The sequence below is a fragment of the Protopterus annectens genome, chromosome 9.part0 (genome assembly GCF_019279795.1).
Source record: "Protopterus annectens isolate FY-2018-M chromosome 9.part0, PAN1.0, whole genome shotgun sequence".
In the NCBI taxonomy this organism is placed as follows: domain Eukaryota; kingdom Metazoa; phylum Chordata; order Ceratodontiformes; family Protopteridae; genus Protopterus; species Protopterus annectens.
The window spans coordinates 400029133-400051153 of NC_056743.1; the positions used below are offsets into that span (position 1 = coordinate 400029133).

At 40.9% G+C, this 22021-nt stretch overlaps 1 protein-coding gene across 1 annotated transcript in view; it reads left to right on the forward strand.

Annotated features, from left to right (window-relative positions):
* The window catches only part of BIN3 (bridging integrator 3), a 2343840-nt gene that overhangs the window by 823872 nt on the left and 1497947 nt on the right, over window positions 1–22021 (forward strand). Inside the window, exon 4 of the mRNA XM_044082933.1 lies at window positions 1880–1941. Coding sequence (XP_043938868.1) covers window positions 1880–1941 — 62 coding nt within the window. The remainder of the gene's footprint in view (window positions 1–1879; window positions 1942–22021) is intronic.

Here is a 22021-nt window from a genome sequence, read left to right on the forward strand (position 1 = left end):
ATGGGGTTATGGAAGATGGAGGTTCGCTAATAAGTTATTTAAAGGTACTGTTGGAGAGGTATCGTTGCAATATGGGTTATTATAGTGCAAAGCAGTATGGCAGGGATCATAGCTCTCAACCTTCCATGTCCAAAATGAGGAACACTAGCCCTCATAATGTGGGACAAATGGCCAAAATGTGGAACACATACTAATGGCTTACTAACAACTTCAAGTAGGAAGGTCATAAGATGGTTACAATATTCTGTTTTACTTATAGAGAAGATCTTTTAATGAATTAATATGTTTAATTTCTATTTACAATGGATTTCACTTAAAAAAATTCCTCACACCGAATTTGTGACAGAATCTTTCAGTGTGGAACTTTGAGGGAACTTCGAGGAACATGAACTTTTTAAGACCCCAAATGGGGTACGTTCCTCGTAATGAGGTACACTTGAGAGGTATGGCAGGGATGAAGGGTGTTGGAAATGAAGGTAAATGTTAGATGGAAGTTGGGTACAGGTGAATTGAAAGAGGAGTGATTCTGTAATTGTAGTAAAGTTGTTTGGGGAGGTATAGGGATTGGGTGACTTGAGTGATAGGAGTACATGGGTAGTATAATGCTGGTGTAAGTTGGAGTAGGTTAGGGGAGTAAAGTCAAGCAGAGCATAGGATGGCTGAGCATAATGGGATTTCCCAACCTCAGGCCCTTTAGTATAGAAAGCAGTCATTTTTACAGTTGGTGCTTGGCAGTCAGCAAAGGGGCACAAATTAAAATGGTTTTGTTTCATTTATTGAATGCAAACACCAATAAACTAGGGGTAATAAGTAACAGGTTTACACAGTAAAATTTAGGATCAGGGACAATATTAGATATTACTCTAATTCACTTTAACACGTGAATGGCCGTAATCCTCAACAGTTTACCAGAAAATAAAAATGAGGGGCAAGGCAAAATAAGGGACAGCTGAGAGGTATAGACAGCAGGCAGAAATGAAGTGCACCTCTGTAGAACTGTAATGCTCTGCTCAATTTGCTGGTTTATGTAGCAGAGTGAAGTTCTCTGAGCTTTTAAAAATATTTTTCCCTTCTGCCACTGTTTACTTGCCAGCAGTCTCCACTGCCAATCCCTAGTGTGAAACCCAGTCTTAACAGAGATTAGGTGTCCAAAGTTTTGTTATGCACTCCTATGCGCTGTTCAGGTCTTGTGCTAGGGAAGAGCTTATTTTCTCTTCTCCCAGTTTTGGAGGATAATCTCAGCAGGCCATGGGCAAAAAAATCTTTCATCTTTCAAAACTAGCGAGTAGTGGTACCGGGTAACTTTATTTAGCTGGCCACAGTCCTGATCAATGGGTTTACGTCTTCTAGAGCAGACAAGTTGCAATCTGAGTTAACAGTAGTGTTATACTTAATTAAATTCTGGACTCGTTATGTCATCCTTTTTACCTTAACTTTACTCTTAGAATATCTCAGACTACTTGTAAAGTGCCTAAATTCCCAATCTTGAGCAAAATGTCTGAACTCTAGATGGCTGAACAGTAGGCAGTTGTCTGAAATATCCAATTGCAGTAGGCCATGTGAGACCCATCTACATAGGTGCTTTGGTTTTTGAGAGACATTCAGAGCTGGCTGTGAGGGCTGGCATTGTTCAGTCAGATGGTGGTAGCTTGCTGGTAACCGACAAGAGTGGAAGGTGTGCCTGAAAGAAGCCTGCACTGTGGGGATAGCAAGAGGACATTAGTGATATCCATGGCAGAAGCCTGTTTTTGAGTGGGAGTGTGTGCAGCAAAGAGGAAATGAAATGTTATGATTATGTTTTGCTTTGGTATCAGTGCATTAGACTACAAAAGTGATATGAAGCGATTTGTAAAACTAATTTATTTATTTTTATTTGTAGACTGGAAGACCAGATCAAAAAGCTGCACAAAGACATGAAGAAGAGCACTGAAGCTGACCTAGGTAAAGTGCTGTCTCTTCATGAGGCAGGAAGGCCACATTTTGTGTCAGTTGTAAGCTGAGTTGATCACAGCCATTTATTGCCATGGTTGAATTTTGTAAAATGGTTGTAATTATGGCGTGACCTAGTTTGAATTCTCTAAAAATGTTGTGATTATGACTTAACCTTGGCTCAACTATAGTTCAGGTGAAATGCAATATATTCAAGAAAAATGTACCATCATATTTGTTTACATGGATAAAAATCCCCATTAACATCCTGGATAGTTTGATGGACTTCTGCATGTGATGAGTTGCATTAGGCAGAAAATAAAATATAAATTATGTTCAATCACGTTGTCACCTTAAAAACCTACATGGCAATTAGTAACCTAAATAAAAAAATAAATAAAAACGCTGTTTTCATTGTACTAGAGCATATCATCTTGTTGACAGTTCTGCATCGTTAATGCATTTATATATTTTTTATTTGACTGCCTCGTATGAGTAGCTCCCCGTTATCTCCTAGGTTTATATTACGAGTGTAGATTGGCTTTATGGTAATTATGGGCTACTTCCCTGTTCCTCACTGAAGTGAGACCTCCCTCCACAGTCTCGGGACGTCGCTTAACAAATGATCGAAGGCACCATGCAACTCGACTAAAGTCTGTCGACCACTGTTCGATTTCCTGCCCCTTAGAAACTGTCATTTCGAACATCAGCCGTTCGACTGACTGCCATTTGGGTAAATCATAGGTTCATAGGTTCATACTAGGCTATCTGCCCTAGGGCATTTATAAGCCTAGCCAGAGTGTGTTTGGCTTTCGCCACCCATTTTAAATTAATTTTGCTATGCCCTTTTTTGAGGTTAGTATACTGTGCCTCTGTCTAACAGTGACGCAGAAGTAATACCCGGGGTAAACCTACGATCCCCCATCCACTCATCAAGATTCCTCTTGAAGAGAGTCAATGAGGGACTCTGCCAAACCTGGACTGGGATTTTATTCCAGAGTGAAGGGAGCCTCTGGGTTATGAATCTGTCTCTCCAGCATGTCCTATTTATTTCAGTGCCGAGGTTCAAGTCTCTCGAGCGCGTAGCTCGATGGGATTTGGATTTTCTGAGGTGCAGCATGTCCATTAATTCCTGGTTGGACATGGCTTTATACGTCAGGCACAGATAGCCTCTGAGCAGGCGGTATGCCACTGAGTAGAGCTGGAGTTTCTTTAACCGGGCAGCATATGGCATCTGTTTGAGCCCTTTGATCCTCTTGGTGAGGTACTTTTGGGGTCTTTCCAGTTGCTGCAGGTGTCTGGTAAGGTACATCCCAAAAGGGGCATTGTACTCAATTATGGGCCTGATGAGGGATGAGTAAAGAGGCACGATGACCTCCCCTGATCTAGATGTGAATCCCTTCAGGATTAGGTGGGCTATATAAAATGTTTTTCTAACCACTTTGGCCATGTGGTTGTCAAATGAGAGATTGCTATCAACTTGGGTCCCCAGGTCCCTAATTACTTCTTCCAGTGCTTAATGGATTACCACTTATGTGGTAATTTGTGGGCACTTTGTTTTGCCAAAGGGGATGACTATACACTTTTTGGCATTTAGCTTGAGGCCATGGCTCTGGCACCAGTTGTCTGTTTCTATGAGGCCCTTTTGGAGGATGCTTGTGTCGGCTGGAGAGTCGATTATGGCACCCAGTTTGCAGTCATCTGCGAACTTGGTCAGCCACAGTCCTTCCGTGTTGGCCTGTACCTCTGAGAAATACATACCGAACAAGAGAGGTCCCAGGACTGAGCCTTGTGGGACGCCACTTGTAACTGGTTTGGAGTCTGACATGGCTCCAGCAATTCTAACCATTTGGGTTCTGTCCTTGAGCCAGTTTGCAACCCATCTAGTGACATAGGGGTTTATATTTAAGCTGGTGAGCTTATCTATAATGCCCGAGTGGGGTATTGTATCAAAGGCTTTTGTGAGGTCCAGGTAGGCTGTGTGGACCACCTTCCCCTCGTCAATGGCCTTGGTGACTGTTTCAAAGAAATCGACCAGATTTAAGAGGCAGGATCTGCCCTTAACAAAGCCGAACTGGGTAGGATCCAGTGTTTGTAGGTCCCCAATATCTTTATTTATAAGGTCCATGATGATCCTTTCCATAGCTTTGCAGACCAAGCTAGTCAGGCTTATGGGGCGATAATTTCCAGGATCTGTTGAGGCACCACCTTTGTGGAGAGGGACCACTGTTGCTGTACGCCACTCCTTGGGTACATATCCTGTAGTAAGGCTGAGACTGAACAGTAGTTTTATGTTTGGGTTTAGCTCTTCTTGGAGTTCATGTAGGACGCAGCCCGGAACACCGTCTGGTCCCATTGATGCTGTGTTTTTTGCTTTGGAGAGGGTGGCTCTTACCTGAGCATCTGAGATGTCAGGGGGGCAGAACTCTGCTGGGATAGATATTTGCTCTTTTGGTGGGAAGGGGGGGAGAAGTTTGCGCTGAACCTGTCAGCTAGGATGTTGGCAATGTCTGTGGGTTCGGTGTATTTTTTGTCATTTTGGACTAATTCTGAGCATATCTGGGAATTCCCACCCAGGTTCCTAACATAACTAAAGAAAGCCTTGTGATTATCCTTAGTGTCCTGTGCAATTTTTCTCTCGAAGCTGGCCTTAAACGATTTTATGAGTGCCCGTAGTTTTTTGCTAATACTGATCAGAGATGCCTTCCCTTTTTGGGATTTTGCTCTATCATGTAGTAGCTTCCTCCTTCTATTGTATAGTTTGTTTATGGCTGGGGTCCACCAGACAGGATGTCTGCCTTTGGAGGATTGGGTCTTGGTTTTATTTGGGATTGCATGATCCATGTATTCCTGAAGGTGTTCATAGAATGCGTTTATAAAGGATTCTGTGGTCTGGGCCGTATTTTCCACAGGCCCGGGGGCTTTGAAGGATTCCACCTCGGTTTTGAGGAGTGTGAAATTTGCTTTAGAGAAGTTTTTCACTGTGGATTTCTGGGCAGGGGGTGGGGTCGGGATGTGAATATCCAGTGAGATTAGTTTATGGTCTGATCTTACCAGTGAGGGATACACTTCTGGTCTGGAGCATAGAGTCCCCATGTTGGTCATGATCAGGTCCAGTATGTTTTCCCCTCTTGTGGGAGTGGTAACAAGTTGTTCCATAGCATTTGAGTCTATAAATTCTAGGAACCTTTGGGCTAGGGTGTTGGAGCTAGAGTAATGCTCCCAGTCTATGTTTGGGTAGCTGATGTCGCCCAATATAATGGTGTTTGGAGAGACCTTCATATTTTCCAGTGTTCTGAGGAAGGCCGAGTGGAGTTCCTGTGTTTGGGAGGGTGGTCTGTAGCAGGCTATAAACTGGAAGGCAGTTTTATCCACTGTTAGTTGCACATGGATAGTCTCTGATGCTTCGTGCTGTGCCACCAACCTGGAGGTGTGGGTGTCTTTGACGAATATTGATACTCCCCCTCCTTTTGTGGTTCGGTCCAAGTTTTGGGGCCGAAAAGCATGGTATGAGGTATAACCTGGTAGTGCTGGGGTGCTCTCAGGAGCCTTGAACCAGGTTTCTGTTACTGCACAGATATCGATGTTCTCCATGCTAAGGAGAGTTTCGAGTGCATGCATCTTGAGGTTTAGACTTCTGGCGTTGAGTAGCATTACTCTTAGTTTCTTATCCCTTGTGATACCTATGGAGGTGGGTTTGTCTTTTGAGCCTTGCCTAAAAAAGGCACTATGGGGGTAGCAAGAGCCTTTGCCAATATCCGAATTCCCAGGGGTGATAGGTGCAAGCCTTCCCTAGCGAAGCATCGTGGCTTGTCGAGCATGTCATCCCAGGCTGACAGGCATTGGACCCCCTTTGAATGACACCAATACTTAAGCCAGTTGTTGAAATTGGTCATCTTGTCTTCATATTGTGGCATCATTCTTGGTGAGGGTAAGATGCTACTCAAGGTCAGGGTCATACCGGCCTGGGCTACATGCTCAGAGAGCTCCTCTATGTCTCTTTTCATGTAGTCCAGGGAGGTACGTCTCAGGTCATTCACACCAGCATGGACAATAACTGAGTCATATTTGTACTTGCCTTGGAGTGACCTGAGTGCTTGTGTTATGTGGTGGATCCTAGCGCCCGACAGGCAGCTCACTGTGACCTTCTCCTTGTTCAGCCTGGTGAGCGGGACGTCAGTGTGCCTGACGATAGAGTCACCTATTACAAGTGTATCAGGTGTGTTGTTTAGCCTTAAGGGCTGTGACTGTTCGGCACACTGGCTTTGTGAGCTATGTGTTGCACGTGTTTTGTTTTGGGGTAGCAGTTGCTTGGGTGTCTGCTTTGGAGGTCTCTGCTGCTTAGGCAGATTTTTATTTAGAGCCTCCGAGTATGTTTTTGTGTGTTTATGTGTTTGGTTTGCTGTCATGGTAGGTCTATGTGAGACTGGAATTGTAGTGAGTGTGGTTTCCTTTTCCTCCTGACTGGTTACGCCAGTACTGAGTTGAGAGAGCTTAGCCTCCAGTTTGGCTATATGGTTGCATCTCTCACATGTGTTGGAATTTGTTGGGAGGAGGAGAGAGTTGTCTGTGTACATGAGGCAGTTGTAACATTGCCTCAAGATTCCCAGATTCACCAGCTGGACCGGAGAGGAGATTGACAACTGACCTTTGGACATGCTAGAATAGTATTGGGGATTCCTTTATAATTAAAAAAAAAAGGGCCAGTGGGGAACAAGGTACTCAAGGGGAGTTTGTGAGGGTGTAGTGCTTTTAATTTTTTAGTGCTGACTTATATAATTGCTTTAGTGAGCAAGTGCCAGGTAACTTAAATTCAATGTGCTACAGGTAACTTAAATCCAAAAACAGTAACTTTCATTCAAGTGAAACAAGGAAATAAGTACAGTAAGCAATGCAGATATCACTAGGGATCCACAGAAGCGCTGAAAAGTCGCGTTTAGGTGGAATTAGCGTTTCAGGGAAATAACAAGCAAACAAACTACAAGCATACAAACAAAGCTAGATCCAGCAGGCCTGGATCTAGTCTAAGCTACAGCAAACAAGGTGTACCAATTTCAGTAAGAAACAGTTCAAATATGCAGGCACTATAAGCCTTTAACCAGAAATTCCCAGCTCAGAAGGGCAGAGTCCAGCCTCTCCTCCCACAAGAGTGCAGACCACGAACCTTCTTAATGTAAAATAACTGGCCTGAAGCCCAAGTGCTTAAACCAGAACTAATGCACTTTTAGAATAACAGATACTGAGCCCTCAATCAGCAGTTCCCAACTTAGAAGGATGTAAGCTACCTGTCCTGCCACCACAGTGCAGGCCACAAACCTTCCTAATGTAAAACAACTGGTCTGAAGCCCAAGTGCTTAATCCAAAAGACTTAGAATGATAGCTACACTTTAATCAAGTTACTACCAAGCAGTAATAAATACAATTGAATACTTTAAAGAATGCCTGGATTAGTGCTCAAGTTATACAAACAAAGCTAGATTCAGCAGGCCTGGATCTAGTCTGTGCTACAGCAAACAAGGTGTACCAATTTCAGTAAGAAGCAGTTCAAATATGCAACCCCAGCTCAGAAGGGCAGAGTCCAGCCTCTCCTCCCACAAGAGTGCAGACCACGAACCCTCTTAATGTAAAATAACTGGTCTGAAGCCCAAGTGCTTAAACTAAAAGGCTTAGAATGAGTTACACCAAGCAGTAATAAATACAACTGAGTACTTTTAAGATGACGCAAAAGCAAAATAAAGTAGGAAGAAACACAAATACAGTAAAAGCAGATTAAATTTTTTTTTTTTTTTTTTTTTTGAGTGAGCAAATGAGATGGGTCCAGGAGGAGTATCCAAGTGCAAATTTACAAGAGGGGCGGGCAGTTTCAAATCCACCAAGATTAACACCAAGACAAAAACAGGGAAGGTCGGTGGGGACCTACTGAAAAATCAGTCCACTTCCAGTTAGATATTGCTCAATGCAACACAAACAAATTACTTTAAATCGTGTATTATTTGATAAAAGTGCAGATAAAAATCTACTTAACTCCACTCATACAGGTCTCAGTTGGCCAAAGCTCACAGTTTAAACAGAAAACAATTCACTGCACCATTTGTATAAGACAGAAACCGAATAACAGTGAGGTAAACTACCCCCACTTATCACTGGTTATGCATGTTTTTTTAACAAGCCTTAACTGAAAATACCACTTTTGTATAAGACCTACTGAAAAAACAGTCAACTTCCAGCTAGATATTGCTCAATGCGACACAAACAAATTACTTTAAATCGTGTATTATTTGATAAAAGTGCAGATAAAAATCTACTTAACTCCACTCATGCAGGTTTCAGTTGGCCAAAGCTCACAGTTTAAACCTATACATACACACACGTGTGTGTGTGTGTGTGTGTGTGTGTGTGTGTGTGTATATATATATATATATATATATATATATATATATATATACGTATATATATATATATATATATATATATATATATATATATATATATATATATATATATATATATATATGTATATATATATATATATATATATATATATGTATATATGTATATATATATATATATATATATATATATATATATATATTAGCTGTAATTCCAGCGTTGCTGTGGCTCAGTCTGGTTAAATGGAAAAGAAAGAAAAGAGAAAGCTCACGTTTCTAATATGTTTAATTTCACAATGCTTGTGGGTATACAATATTTTTTGTTGTTCCATTGTCTGTGCAGATATAGAGATTGTCTGGTTTGCCGACTCTAGAACACGCAACATATAATTGTCCATGTGAGAAGCAATCCGTGTGTAGATTTAAACCGCACAATTCTATAGATTGGCCCCGAGCTTTGTTGATGGTGATTGCAAACGCCAATCGAATTGGGAATTGCAATCTCTTAAATTGAAATGACATATTCGTTGGAATCATAGGAATGAGGACATCTTCACCTTTGAAAGGTCCTGTCAAGATTGTTGCTTCCATGACGTTGCTCATTAATTTTTGTACGGAAAGCCACGTGCCGTTGCAAAGCTTTGGCTAGTTGATATTTCGCAACATGATAATTGGCACGCCAATTTTCAATTGCAGTACGTGCGGTGGCATCCTTGGCAGAACGAGTGAATTCAAAAATTCTGTTGGATAATAAACCGCTTCATCTGCTTCTACAACAGTGTCAGTGGACTTGTATGTGACTGCCTCGCTTTGAATGTTAGACTGAATAATATTGTTAAGTTGGTAGACGTCTTTGTTCTTGGCCGCAAGAATAGCTCGTTCAGTTAGCCAGTCGTGATTTTTATAATTGGTTTGAATATTGGGAAATACTTTCAACCAATTCTTCTTTTGACGTCACTAAATTGCAGAAGTTATGAGGCAATGAAATTTGTCCTGAGTTCAGATCAACCGGCACCTTTCCGTTCCCAATTTCCAGCAATTGATGTGAGAATATCTCAGCTGATTGATCGTTTTGCAGCTGGACATGCATATTTGTAGTTAATTTTAAGGTCTTTACGTGTCGCCACAAAGTAGAGTATTTCAGGCAAGCATTTATTTCGTACGCTGGTGTCGATCGAGGAGAACGAAGCAGATCTGAAGCTGCAGAACGCGATCGCCGTGCTCACAACCGTGCATCCTCAAGTCTGGCTGAACGTTGCTCTGCTGCTTCCTCTGCACGTATTTGAGCCATTCTTTGTCTGTTTCGCTCATTTGCTGATGCCCATTCTTCCTCAGTTTGATTTGCAATTACTCGTCGCACTGCTTCCGCTCCGTGAGTACGACGACCTAAGTTTGATCTTGGCATTAGTTGGATGAACTAAAGCAGATCGATTGCACTGAAAAAGAAGTAAGAAAGTTATAACAGAAATATATAAAATTGCATATTCGTATACAAATATATATATAGAATCCATAGTAGGTATATAAAAACATGTGTGTATTCGAATGCAATGTGTGACATCTATGTAATGGTAGGTATATAAAAACACGCACGTATTCGAATGCAACATTGTGTGAAAATTTCAAAGCAATCGGTGAAGACCTTTCAGAGATTTAAGATTTTGAACAAACGAACACACACACACATATATATATATATATATATATATATATATATATATATATACATATACACATACACAACAAAAATAGAGGTGCACGCGAATGTACAATACTGGTGCATGGAGTGAAACCAAATAAACCACCAACAAAATCTCCAGCACACAGCTTAAAATGAAAAAGACAGCTGCCATTAAGAGAAGTTTATTTCAGCACAGTCTGCAACCACAGACCGGTGACCGGTTTCGCCAAAGGCGTCATCAGTGTGTGACTTAATGGTCAGAAGTCCTGCTTTAAATACAAAGTTGCAAAGTCAGTTGGCAGCATATTTAAAGATGTAAGCACCTAAATTCAAACACAAAAATAAAAAATAAAAACTGTAGTTAATACCAATTGTTTGAAATAGGTGCTTTCAATTCCCACCACCAAAACCATATACATTGTACTTGAAAACTAAATATACAAAACCCTATACCTAATTTAAATATATTGTACTTATTAGTGCATATACCCAAGTGCATATGGTTAGGGTTGTACTGATGTATATGTAGATTAATACGATATGGACATGTATATATGTGAGCGTACAAAGTTACTCGTATAGTAGCATATGTGTGTGAGTATGTATATATATTTGCATATATCAGAATATTGGTATTTGTATGTGTATATGACTGTATAAGTATGAGTACCCAGCAGAAAAATTTAAAAAAATTTAATTTGGATACTGATTAGTCAGCAATATGCATATATTTAAATTAGGTATAGGGTTTCATATATTTGGTCTTCAAGTACAATGTATATGGTTTTGGTGGTGGGAATTGAAAGCACCTATTTCAAACAGTTGGTATTAACTGTAGTTTTTATTTTTGTGTTTGAATTTAGATACTTACGCCTCACAGTAAGACGCTGACCGGTTCGACTCACAGCTAGAGCGTCTTCTGCGTGGAGACATGTGAGAATGGGCGTACCTTCGTTGAAGGTTGTGCGTCAGGGCTGGCAACTCGGCACGTAAAAATCAACTGCCAGTCATTAGCGGACCAGAGTTCCGCTGTGGCGACCCCTAACCGGGAAAAGCCGAAAGACACAAAAACATCTTTAAATTTGTTGCCAATTGACTTTGCAGCTTTGTATTTAAATCAGGACTTCTGACCATTAAGTCACACACTGATGTCGCCTTTGGCAAAACCGGTCAACGGTTTGTGGTTGCAGACTGTGCTGAAATAAACTTCTCTTAACAGCAGCTGTCTTTTTCATTTTAAGCTGTGTGCTGGAGATTTTGTTGGTGGTGTATATATATATATATATATATATATATATATATATATATATACACACACACACACACACACATACACATGTACATACATACATACACACTTACACATATATGTACATACATACACATATATGTACATATATGTATATATATATATATATATATATATATATAATACACACATATATGTACATACATAGATATATGTACATGTGTGTGTGTGTATATATATTTATATGTATATATATATATATATATATATATATATATATATATATACACATACACACGCACACACACACATACATATATATATATATATATATATATATACATACATACAGTGTAAAAAATATGGAAGTACTGACATTTGTCTATATTTGTCTACTGGTGAGTTAGTCAACAGCTTTCATGGTTGTTTAATTTGCTCAACAGGAAAACTGTTGAATTCTGTGCAAAATTGCTGTTGTACAGGGTTGAGAATACGCCCATTTAGATGAGTGTTTTAGCAGCCTATGCCGTATGGATTATATCCTGCCAAGGACATGACAACTGGCCAGCTTTTAGAATTTCAGGGTATCTTCCGTGCACCCTAACCCTTGAGTGGCTCAAATAGATCTGCATAAAAGCAGAAGTTAGGGCATCAAAAATATTAAAATAAGCAATATGTTTATTAGCTGTAAGGTACTCAGGCTTTTTACACTGTAGCAAGGTAAGAAAGGCTAGACAGAAGCAAGTTACAGTTACTATAATGTGATCTTGGGCTGCTGGGGGATGTAAATGTCTACTCAGTACATTATATGTAGAACTAAGATAATTTTAGAGAGGTGTATAGTTACATTAATGCCCTTGGTTTAAACTGTAGACAGGTTTTTTAAGCTAATCATCTTGAAAAATACATAAAATGATGAAAGATGTGGGAAATGGTAATTTTCTTACTTTTGCAACTTTTTCAGTAGGAGGACAGAAGTCTATAGGTGCAAGCAGTTAATCATGAGATGTATTTACCTTTTGTTCCAAGTAAAATTTCAGATTGAGATTCTTTCATGCATCATCAAAGTTACTAGCTGTTTTGCATTACTAACTGCTTTTACTTGGAGGCCAGAAGTCTGCAGGTGCAAACAATTAATCATGAGAGGTCTCAACCCTTTCTAAGTAAGAGAGTAAGAGCTGAATATCTTTAATGTAATTAGTATTTAAAGGTGCATTGGCAGTCAGTTTATTGAAAAATAATTTAAGTTTAAGACTGTGGGAAGTGAATAAGTTGTACACAAATTAAACATGTAATTTCCTCCCTAGCAGCCTTAGTACTTTAGTGTGTTTAATATAATGGTACACAATTTACTTTATTTAAAGATAGCCAGTACACTTTTTAGGGCTAAAAATTAATGTGTACTCAAAGCATGCATGCTAGTTTTCATATTTGAAAGGGAAATAGGGATAAGAAAAGAGTGGGCAACTATTTGTGTACAGAAGAACACAGTAAGTAGCATGTATATCGTTAATTTTAGAATAGGTAGTTCCTGTGGGTGCAGCTATCAGTTTGAGGCAACTGTTGATATCTGGAGGGGGCGCATCATTTTTTTTTTAAGTGTATATTTTTTTTAACAAAATCTCAGGTATAGTGCAATATAAATAGACATAGCCAGTGGATTTTGCTTTCTCCCACCATGGCATGTCACACCATAACATTCAATAATGTGTAGGGCTCTCAATCATAAAAATATGAATAAGTCACAAATGGTGATTAATTTCTGTCTTGCAGGAGATCTAGATTAATGATTTTTTTAAACAAAATATCTTCATTGTACTACCATTTATAGCATAGGCAATCATGCATTTATATAAATAAAAACAAACCATATTGGCTTATTTTAAGTTGCAAACATACATCTGTGCAGTTATTGTCATTCAAACATTACATTCATGTCCCAGCTTCCTTTGTCATTCTTTCTACAAAATATCATCCTGCATGTATCACTCCGACAATTCCCACTTCCCTCTGTGATTTGCTGCAACCCCTTTCCAAAGATCCAACTTCTGTTCTTTTTTCTCTGTTACTGTATTTACAAATGCCCTGAGAATATCCCACATTTTTTCTTTCACCCGTACCAACCTCCACAATTCAGAAACTCCTCTTAAAACTGAAACCCACCACCCTTGCCACCAGCAACCTACCAGCCAACTTCCTAAAAATAACTGTTGAATCCTTATCCCACCATATTTCTATTTCTATCAACTGCTCCATACAAGAATCTTTCACCTCACAACTATGGAAGATATATATTATTCCACTTTATAAAGGTGGAAATTTTTATGAATACTCAAATTATCGCCCTATTGCCATTCTATCTCCCTTATCTAAAATACTCATGAAATGTATACATTCTCAAGTGATACATTTCCTAAACTCACATAATCTCCTCTCCCACACAGCACAGTTTCAGGCGACACCACAGCACAACTGCTCTGCTCTCTTTTACCAATCTAGTCAACCAACATAGAAATAATAACTTTGTATCTGCAATATTTTTAGACCTCTCCAAAGCATTTGACATGGTCTCGCATTCCTTACTACTTGGCACGTTGGCCACCCTATTCTTTGCCCCATCCACTATAGTATGGTTTAAAAGCCATCTGTCTGAAAGACGATAATCTGTCCAATGGCAAGGTGTACTGTCCCCCTTACTCCCAACTACCATAGGTGTACCACAAGGCTCAATATTAGGCCCACTTCTTATCTCCATATTTACTAATAATCTCCATACCACCACACAGTATGCTTTACTTATACACAGTCAGAGTGTCAGACAGTCACAGCCCTTAAGGCCAAACACAATGCCAGGCACACTAGTCATTGGTGACTCCATAGTCAGACACACTGACGTCCCGCTCACCAGACTGAGTAAGGAGAAGGTCACAGTAAGCTGCCTGTCGGGCGCTAGAATCCGCCACATAACGCAAGCACTCAGGTCTCTCAACAGCAGGTACAAGTACGACTCAGTCATTGTCCACGCTGGTGTCAACGACCTGAGACGTACCTCCTTGGACTACATGAAAAGGGACATCGAGGAGCTCTCTGATTATGTAGCCCAGGCAGGTATGACCCTGACCTTGAGCAGTATCCTACCTTCACCTAGAATGATGCCACAATACAGTGATAAGATGATCAGCTTTAATAATTGGCTTAAATTCTGGTGTCATTCAAAGGGGATCCAATGTCTGTCTGCCTGGGATGACATGCTGGACAAGCCACGCTGCTTTGCAAGGGACGGCTTGCACCTGTCACCCCTGGGCTTCCAGATATTGGCAAAGGCTCTTGCCACCCCCATAATGCCTTTTTTAGGCAAGGCTCAAATTCTAAACCTACCACCCTAGAACACCAAAAAGGAAAAAAACTAAGGGTAATGCTGCTCAATGCCAGAAGTCTCAATCTCAAGATGCATGCACTCGAGGCCCTTCTCAATATGGAGAACATCGATGTCTGTGCTGTGACAGAAACCTGGTTCAAGGCTCCTGAGAGCACCCCAGCACTAACAGGTTTCACCTCATATCATGCGTTCCGGCCCCAAAATCCGGACAACACCAAGAAAGGAGGGGGGGGTGTCCATATTCATAAAGGACACCCACACCTCAAGGTTGGTGGCAACGCACGATGCATCGGAGACCATCCAGGTGCAATTAACCATAGGCAAGACTGCTCTGCAATTTGTAGCATGTTACAGGCCACCCTCTCAAACTCAGGAACCTCACATGGCCTTCCTGAAAACATTGGAGGGATAAATGTATCTCCAAACACCATCATACTAGGTGACTTCAACTACCCTAATATAGACTGGGAACACTACTCAAGCCCGAACACCCTAACCCAAAGATTCCTGGAGTTCATAAACTCAAATGCCATGGAACAACTAGTCACCATCCCCACAAGAGGAGAAAACATACTTGATCTCATCATCACGAACATGGGATCAAAATGTTCAACACCGAAGTATACCCTCACTGGTGAGATCAGATCATAAACTAATCTCGCTGGAGGTCCTCATCCCGCCCCCACCTGAAACAAAAAAGACCACAGTGAAAAACTTCTCAAAAGCCGATTTCACACTTCTAAAAACTAGTGTGGTCTCCTTTAAGCCCCCTGAGCCAGTGGTAAACATTACTCAAACCTCTGAATCACTTACAAATGCCTTCTACCAGCACCTACAGGACTGCATGGATCAGGCAATCCCAAACAAAACTAAGACTCTCTGTACCAAAGGCAAGCGTCCAGTCTGGTGGACCCCAGCCATAAACAAGCTCTACAACAAAAGGAGGAAGCTACTACAAGATAGAGCAAAATCCTTGAAAGGTAAGACACCTTTGATCATTATAAGTAAAAAACTAAGAGCTCTCATAAAATCATCCAAGGCAAATTTTGAGAGAAAAATCGCCAAGGACTCTAAAGACAATCATAAGGCCTTCTTTAGCTATGTTAGAAACCTAGGCGGAAACTCCCAGATATGCTCAGAATTAGTTCAAAATGATGTGAAAATTACTGAACCTACACACATTGCCAACATACTGGCTGACAGGTTCAGTGCAAACTTCTCCCCTCCCCAAAAGGAGAGATATGTATGCGAGAGGATTGTGGCCCCCCAAACATCTCCAATGGCCAGGTGAGAACTGCCGTCACTAAGGCAAAAACACAGCATCCATGGGACCGGATGGTGTCCCCGGCTGTGTGCTTCACGAACTCAACGAGGAATTAAACCCACAGTTAGGACAGCTGTTTAATCTTAGCCTCACCTCAGGATACGCACTCCAAGGAGTGGCGCCACCACTGTGGTCCCACTTCATAAGGGCGGTGCCTCCACAGACCCTGGAAATTACCGCCCCATTAGCTTGACAAGCCTTATCTGCAAAGCCATGGAGAGGATCATAATGGAACTCATAAATAAAGACATAGGGAACTTTCAGACTTTGGATCCAACCCAGTTTGGCTTTGTCAAAGGCAGATCCTGCCTCTTAAACTTGGTTGACTTTTTCGAGACAGTCACCAAGGCCATTGATGAGGAAAGGCAGTCCATACAGCCTACCTCAACCTGGCAAAGGCCTTTGACACAATACCCCACTCAGGTATCATCGAAAAACTCATCAGCTTGAATGTAAACCCATACATCACAAGATGGGTTGCAAACTGGCTAAGTGACAGAACCCACAGGGTCAGAGTTGCTGGAGCCATGTCAGACTCAAAGCCTGTCACAAGTGGTGTCCCACAGGGCTCAGTCCTGGGTCCACTCTTGTTCGGCATCTACTTTTCTGAAGTACAAGCAAACACAGGAGGGTTATGGCTGACAAAGTTTGCAGATGACTGCAAACTGGGCCATAGTCAAAACACATCTGACACAGATATCCTCCAGAAGGGCCTCACAGAAACGGATAACTGGTGCCAGAGCCATGGCCTGAAGTTAAACGCCAAAAATGCATAGTCATACCCTTCGGGAAAAACAAGGTTACCCCTAGCTACCATATAGGTGGCAATCCACTGAGCACAGAAAAGTCATCAGGGATCTGGGGACCCAGGTTGACAGTAGCCTTTCGCTTGACACTCATGTTGCTAAAGTAGTTAGGAAAACCTTCTATATCGCCCACCTGATCATGAAGGGATTCACATCTAGATCAAGGGAGGTCATCGTCCCCTGTACTCATCACTCATTAGACCTATGATTGAGTACAATGCCCGTTCGGAATGTATCTGACCAGACACCTGCTGCAGCTTGAAAGGCCCCAAAAGTTCCTCACCAAAAGGATAAAGGGTCTCAAAATATGTCTTATGCTGCCCGACTGAAAGAACTCCAGCTCTATTCAGTCTCATACCGCTTGCTCAGAGGTGACCTGTGCTTGACATATAAGGCCATGTCAAACCCAGATTTGATGAATATGCTTCACCTCAAAAATCTAGATCCCTCAGAACCACAAGGGCGGAGACTTAAACCTTGACACGGTTATAAATAGAACGTGCTGGAGGGACAGATTCATCACCCAGAGACTCCCTATGCTGTGGAACAAAATCCCGGTACATGTGAGGCAGAGCACCTCGCTGGCCTTGTTCAAGAGGAATCTTGACCAATGGATGGGAGATCGCAGATATACCCCAGGGATTACTTCAGTGTCACTGCTTGACAGAGGCACAGCAAAATGATAGGCATAGTTTTTATTCAAACTAAAGGGGTGGCGAAAGCCACATAACTATGGGCTAGGCTTATAAATGCCCTTGGGCAGATAGCCTAGTATGAACCTATGAACCTATGAATATGCAAACAATTCAACTCTTATTTGTTCAGCACCATCAATCACCACGCTACAACAATTCACTCAGGAATCTTTTAGCTCTGTCGAAACATGGATCACTCAAATCCAACTTATCTTAAATCTTAACAAAACTAAATTGCTACATTTCACCCCCAACAGAACCATGCCTACTCCTCAATCCTTCACTATCTCCTCCAAAAATGGCACTATTATGTCTCCCTCTGACCACACCAAACTCCTGGGCGTAGAAATTGAAAAAAAACTACTTTTCGACATCCATATTTTGCAAACAATCAAAAAGGTCCATAAAAAAATGGGAACACTATATAGACACAAAATCCCTCACAAAACAAGCTCAGATTACCCTTGCACAAACTCCCCTACTGTCCACTCTAATATATGTCGATCCTATACTTACCCATGTCAGAAAACTTGACCTTGCCAGACCTAAGTCATGTTATAACAAAATCGCCAAGTTTGCTAATAACTCCACCTTCAGAACCCACCACTGCCAGGCTCTAAGGGAATTAAAATGGTTAGGACTTCCCCAACTACTCAACTACTACCAGCTAGTCATTGCCTACAATGTTGTAAGACATCCTGAAAAAAACCCAGCACTAGGCCAACTCCTCACCCACTATAATACAAATCATCCTCTCCGCTCATCCAACAAATCTCTACTCTGTATCTCAAAGGCTAACAATACCGCAGGAAAAGCTCTGTTCTCTCACACCATAGCTAGAACCTGGAATAACCTCCCTTCTGCACTGATTTCTGCCTCTACTCTTACTCACTTAGATCACACTTAATGAAAAAATGGCTATGCCCTTGCATCATATAATTCCTTCTGTTCTTTCACTCCATAAATCTCACTGCCTGTTTCAACCACTGTAAAATTTTTTACAGTCTTATGAAAGTCTAACTGCTGATGAAAATTGTAGACTTATCGCATGAATATCTGTTTAACTATTCTTTTATTCTTTGTGTATATATATATATATATATATATATATATATATATATATATATATATATAGTTTTTCCATATTTGCTTATACAGTATTTCTCCATATTTGCTTTTTCAAAATTGTTAATCATATTGTTTAATTTGGTACTTACTATGGAGCTTTCCTCCCCGGGCCTTTGCTAAAAATGGACTTGTGTCCAGTCGGACCATCCTGGTAAACAAATGTAAAAAGAAAATAAATACTTAAATAAGTAATACTACTACTAATGTGATTGGTCTAGACTTTGACTTCCACTCTCCAGTAATTGCTTCTTTGGGAGCCATACGACTCAAACTCAGCAAGGTGTCACTATGTCCAGGCAGCTCAGATCTTGAGGGTTTCTGAAAATCTGTTCTCTCTCTGTGTTTTCATTGAACCAAAAGTCTTGAAAATGGGTAAATGGGTTCAAACTGAGATGAAAAGAAGCAAACTACATATAAAATTTGCCTGCCTAACATCAGTGTGTGCTTGTAAGCTAAAATTTGGAAACATATATTCAAAGGAACTGTCCTGTGTAATAGGTAGCTGTAATAGCTATCTATCACAGTGGCTACTCTGTCCATATTATCATGGAATGTAAGTGGCCTTACCGGTTAGAGAAAATTCAAGAGTGCTGAATTATATTAGGAAGGAGACACACTTGGATATAAATGAGTTTGTCAGTTTCACAAAGAAACTATTTGAGTGGATATTTAGCAGAATGTCAGATTCAAAGGAAAAAGGTAGTAACGATACTCTTGCTAGAGTGATAGAACAGGGTAAAAAGACAGTGATAGACTTGTGATAGGTGTTATTGGCAGAAGAGGATTATGTTGACATGTATTTATATTCCAACTAAAATTATGATTATGGAGCTTAAGAAAAATGTTTAATAATCTTCGGTATATAGAGTTTATTATAATCTGTTATTGTATTATTGGAAAGTTGCATTTTTTTTAATACTTAGTTGTTTGAAGGTCACATTGATCTTGACATGAAGAAAGACGCCAACACTGCTGGCTGTATATGGGAGCCATTTGTATTAGCCAAGGTTCACTGCGGAACTAGAGAAAGACCAGTTCTGGTCTTCATAGCTGATGATGTACAGCTGATGACATTTTTGACCAGGAAAGAAGGCACCTAAGGTGGGTAAAGCCCAAATGTTATGTTTTAAACATCCCCAGATTATTAGAACATCTACATATCTCTTGGAATGAAAAAAAAAAAAAACGCTAAAAAAATGTATATCAAAAAATCTTCCCAGTGCCAATGTTTTGACAATGATGGATAAGACAGTAATGATAGCATGGATCACAATACTAGTCATCAAGGATAAAAACTAAAATATCATTACATAGCACTTGCAACCTCCCCCATATTTACTCCCCACACCTGCTTCCTATGCTACAATTCTTCTCAAACTAAAATACCTTCTCCAACTTTAATAGCACTCTTGCACTAACCCACCTACTCACTACAACTACTATTATAACTGTTTAATATAATTTCATAACACATTTTAGCTAACAACAATTTCCTTCCCTTAACTTCTTTTCTTGTTAATTACATTCCTCTAACTCTTACTTATCTTCTTAACAGATTTACTGAGCACTTTAACTTTTCTCACTCCATTTTATTCAACATTCTTTTGTGTTGTTAGTGTAACTTTTATCTCTATATATACTGTTTTCAGTACAGCAACTGTATAGGTTCATAGGTTGGTACTAGGCTATCGGCCCTAGGGCCTATACAAGCCTAGCCAAACAATTCTCCGGATATTTCTTCCCACAATATTTAATTCCCTGGGCCCCCTGTCTAACAGGGTGACTGACATGATCCCCGGGGTGAATTTCCTATCTCCCATCCAATCATCAAGGTTCCTTTTGAAGAGGACCAAGGAGGTGTTCTGCTTGATATGTATGGGCAGTCTATTCCAGAGTATGGGGAGTCTCTGTGTCAGGAACCTATCCCTCCAGCATGTTTTGTTCATGACAAGGTTTAGATCCCTGGAGCGTGTGGTTCTGAGGGATTGGGATTTCTTTAAGTGGAGCATGTACAACAGCTCAGGGTTTGACATGGCCTTGTATGTTCAACAGAGATCGCCTCTGAGTAGAAGATATGCCACAGAGTATAGCTGAGTTTTTTTAGACGGTCAGCATAGGGCATCTGCTTTAGGCCTGTGATTCTTTTAGTGAGGTATTTCTGCAGCCTTTCCAGCTGTTGCAGATGTCTTGTGAGGTACATAGCAAATGGGGCATTGTACTCTATAATGGGTCTAATGAGGGATGAGTACAGTGGGACAATTACGTACTTTTTTCTGGATGAAAAGCCCTCAGTGATGAGGTGTGCCACATAGAAGGATTTCCTGACTGTTGTTATCGATGTGGTTATTGAAGGTGAGACTACTGTCCACCTGTATCCCTAAGTCACTCATCACACTTTCGGTGTTTAGTGTACTGCCACCTATGTAGTAATTCATGGGTACATGTTTTTTCCCAAAGGGGATACCTATAAATTTCTTGGCATTGAGCTTGAGCCCATGGCTTTGGCACCAAGCATCTGTTTCTGTAAGGCTCTTTTGTAGAATATCCACATCATTTGGGGATTCAATAATGGCTCCCAGTTTGCAGTCATCTGCAAACTTTGTTAGCCAGAGTCCCTTAGTGTTGGCCTGTACTTCAGAGAAGTAGATACCAAACAAGAGCTGTCCCAGGACTGAACCCTGAGGTATTCCACTTGTCACTTGTCTGGAGCTGGATTTGGAGTCAGCTACTTTTACAGTGTGGGTTCTGTCAGTAAGCCAGTTGTCAACCCATCGAGTGATGTAGGGATTTATGCCCAGCTTAGTAAGTTTATCTATGATTCCAGAGTGGGGGATGGTGTTGAAGGCCTTGGCAAGGTCCACATAGGCTGTGTGGACCACCTTACCGTTGTCCCCAGCTCTGGAGACTGATTCAAAGAAGTCAGTCAGATTCAGGAGACAAGATCGGCCCTTCACAAACCCAAACTGGGTGGGGTCCAGTGTTTGAGGGTTGCCAATGTCTTTGTTTATAAGTTCCATGATATTGTGTTCCATGCCCTTGCAGATCAGGCTCATCAGACTGATGGGACGTTAGTTCCTGGAATTCCAAGGTGGAATCCCCCCTTGTGGAGTGGGATAACTCTAGCTGTGTGCCACTCAGTGAGCACAAAGCCTGAGGTGAGGCTATGATTAAACATGACACTTAGGTGAGGTGCCAGTTCATTTTGTAGTTCATATAGTACACAGCCCGGGATGTCATCTGGTCCCATGGATGCTGTATTCTTAGCTTTGGAGAGTGCGGTTTCTATCTGTGTGGCCTTGATTACCGGAATTTGGCAATCTTTTGGTATTGAAATGGGCCTTTTAGGGGGTGAGAGGGGGGTGAAGTTGGCACTAAATCGATCTGCCAGGATATTGGCCATATCCTTGGGATCAGTATATTTAATGCCATTCTGTTGTAGCT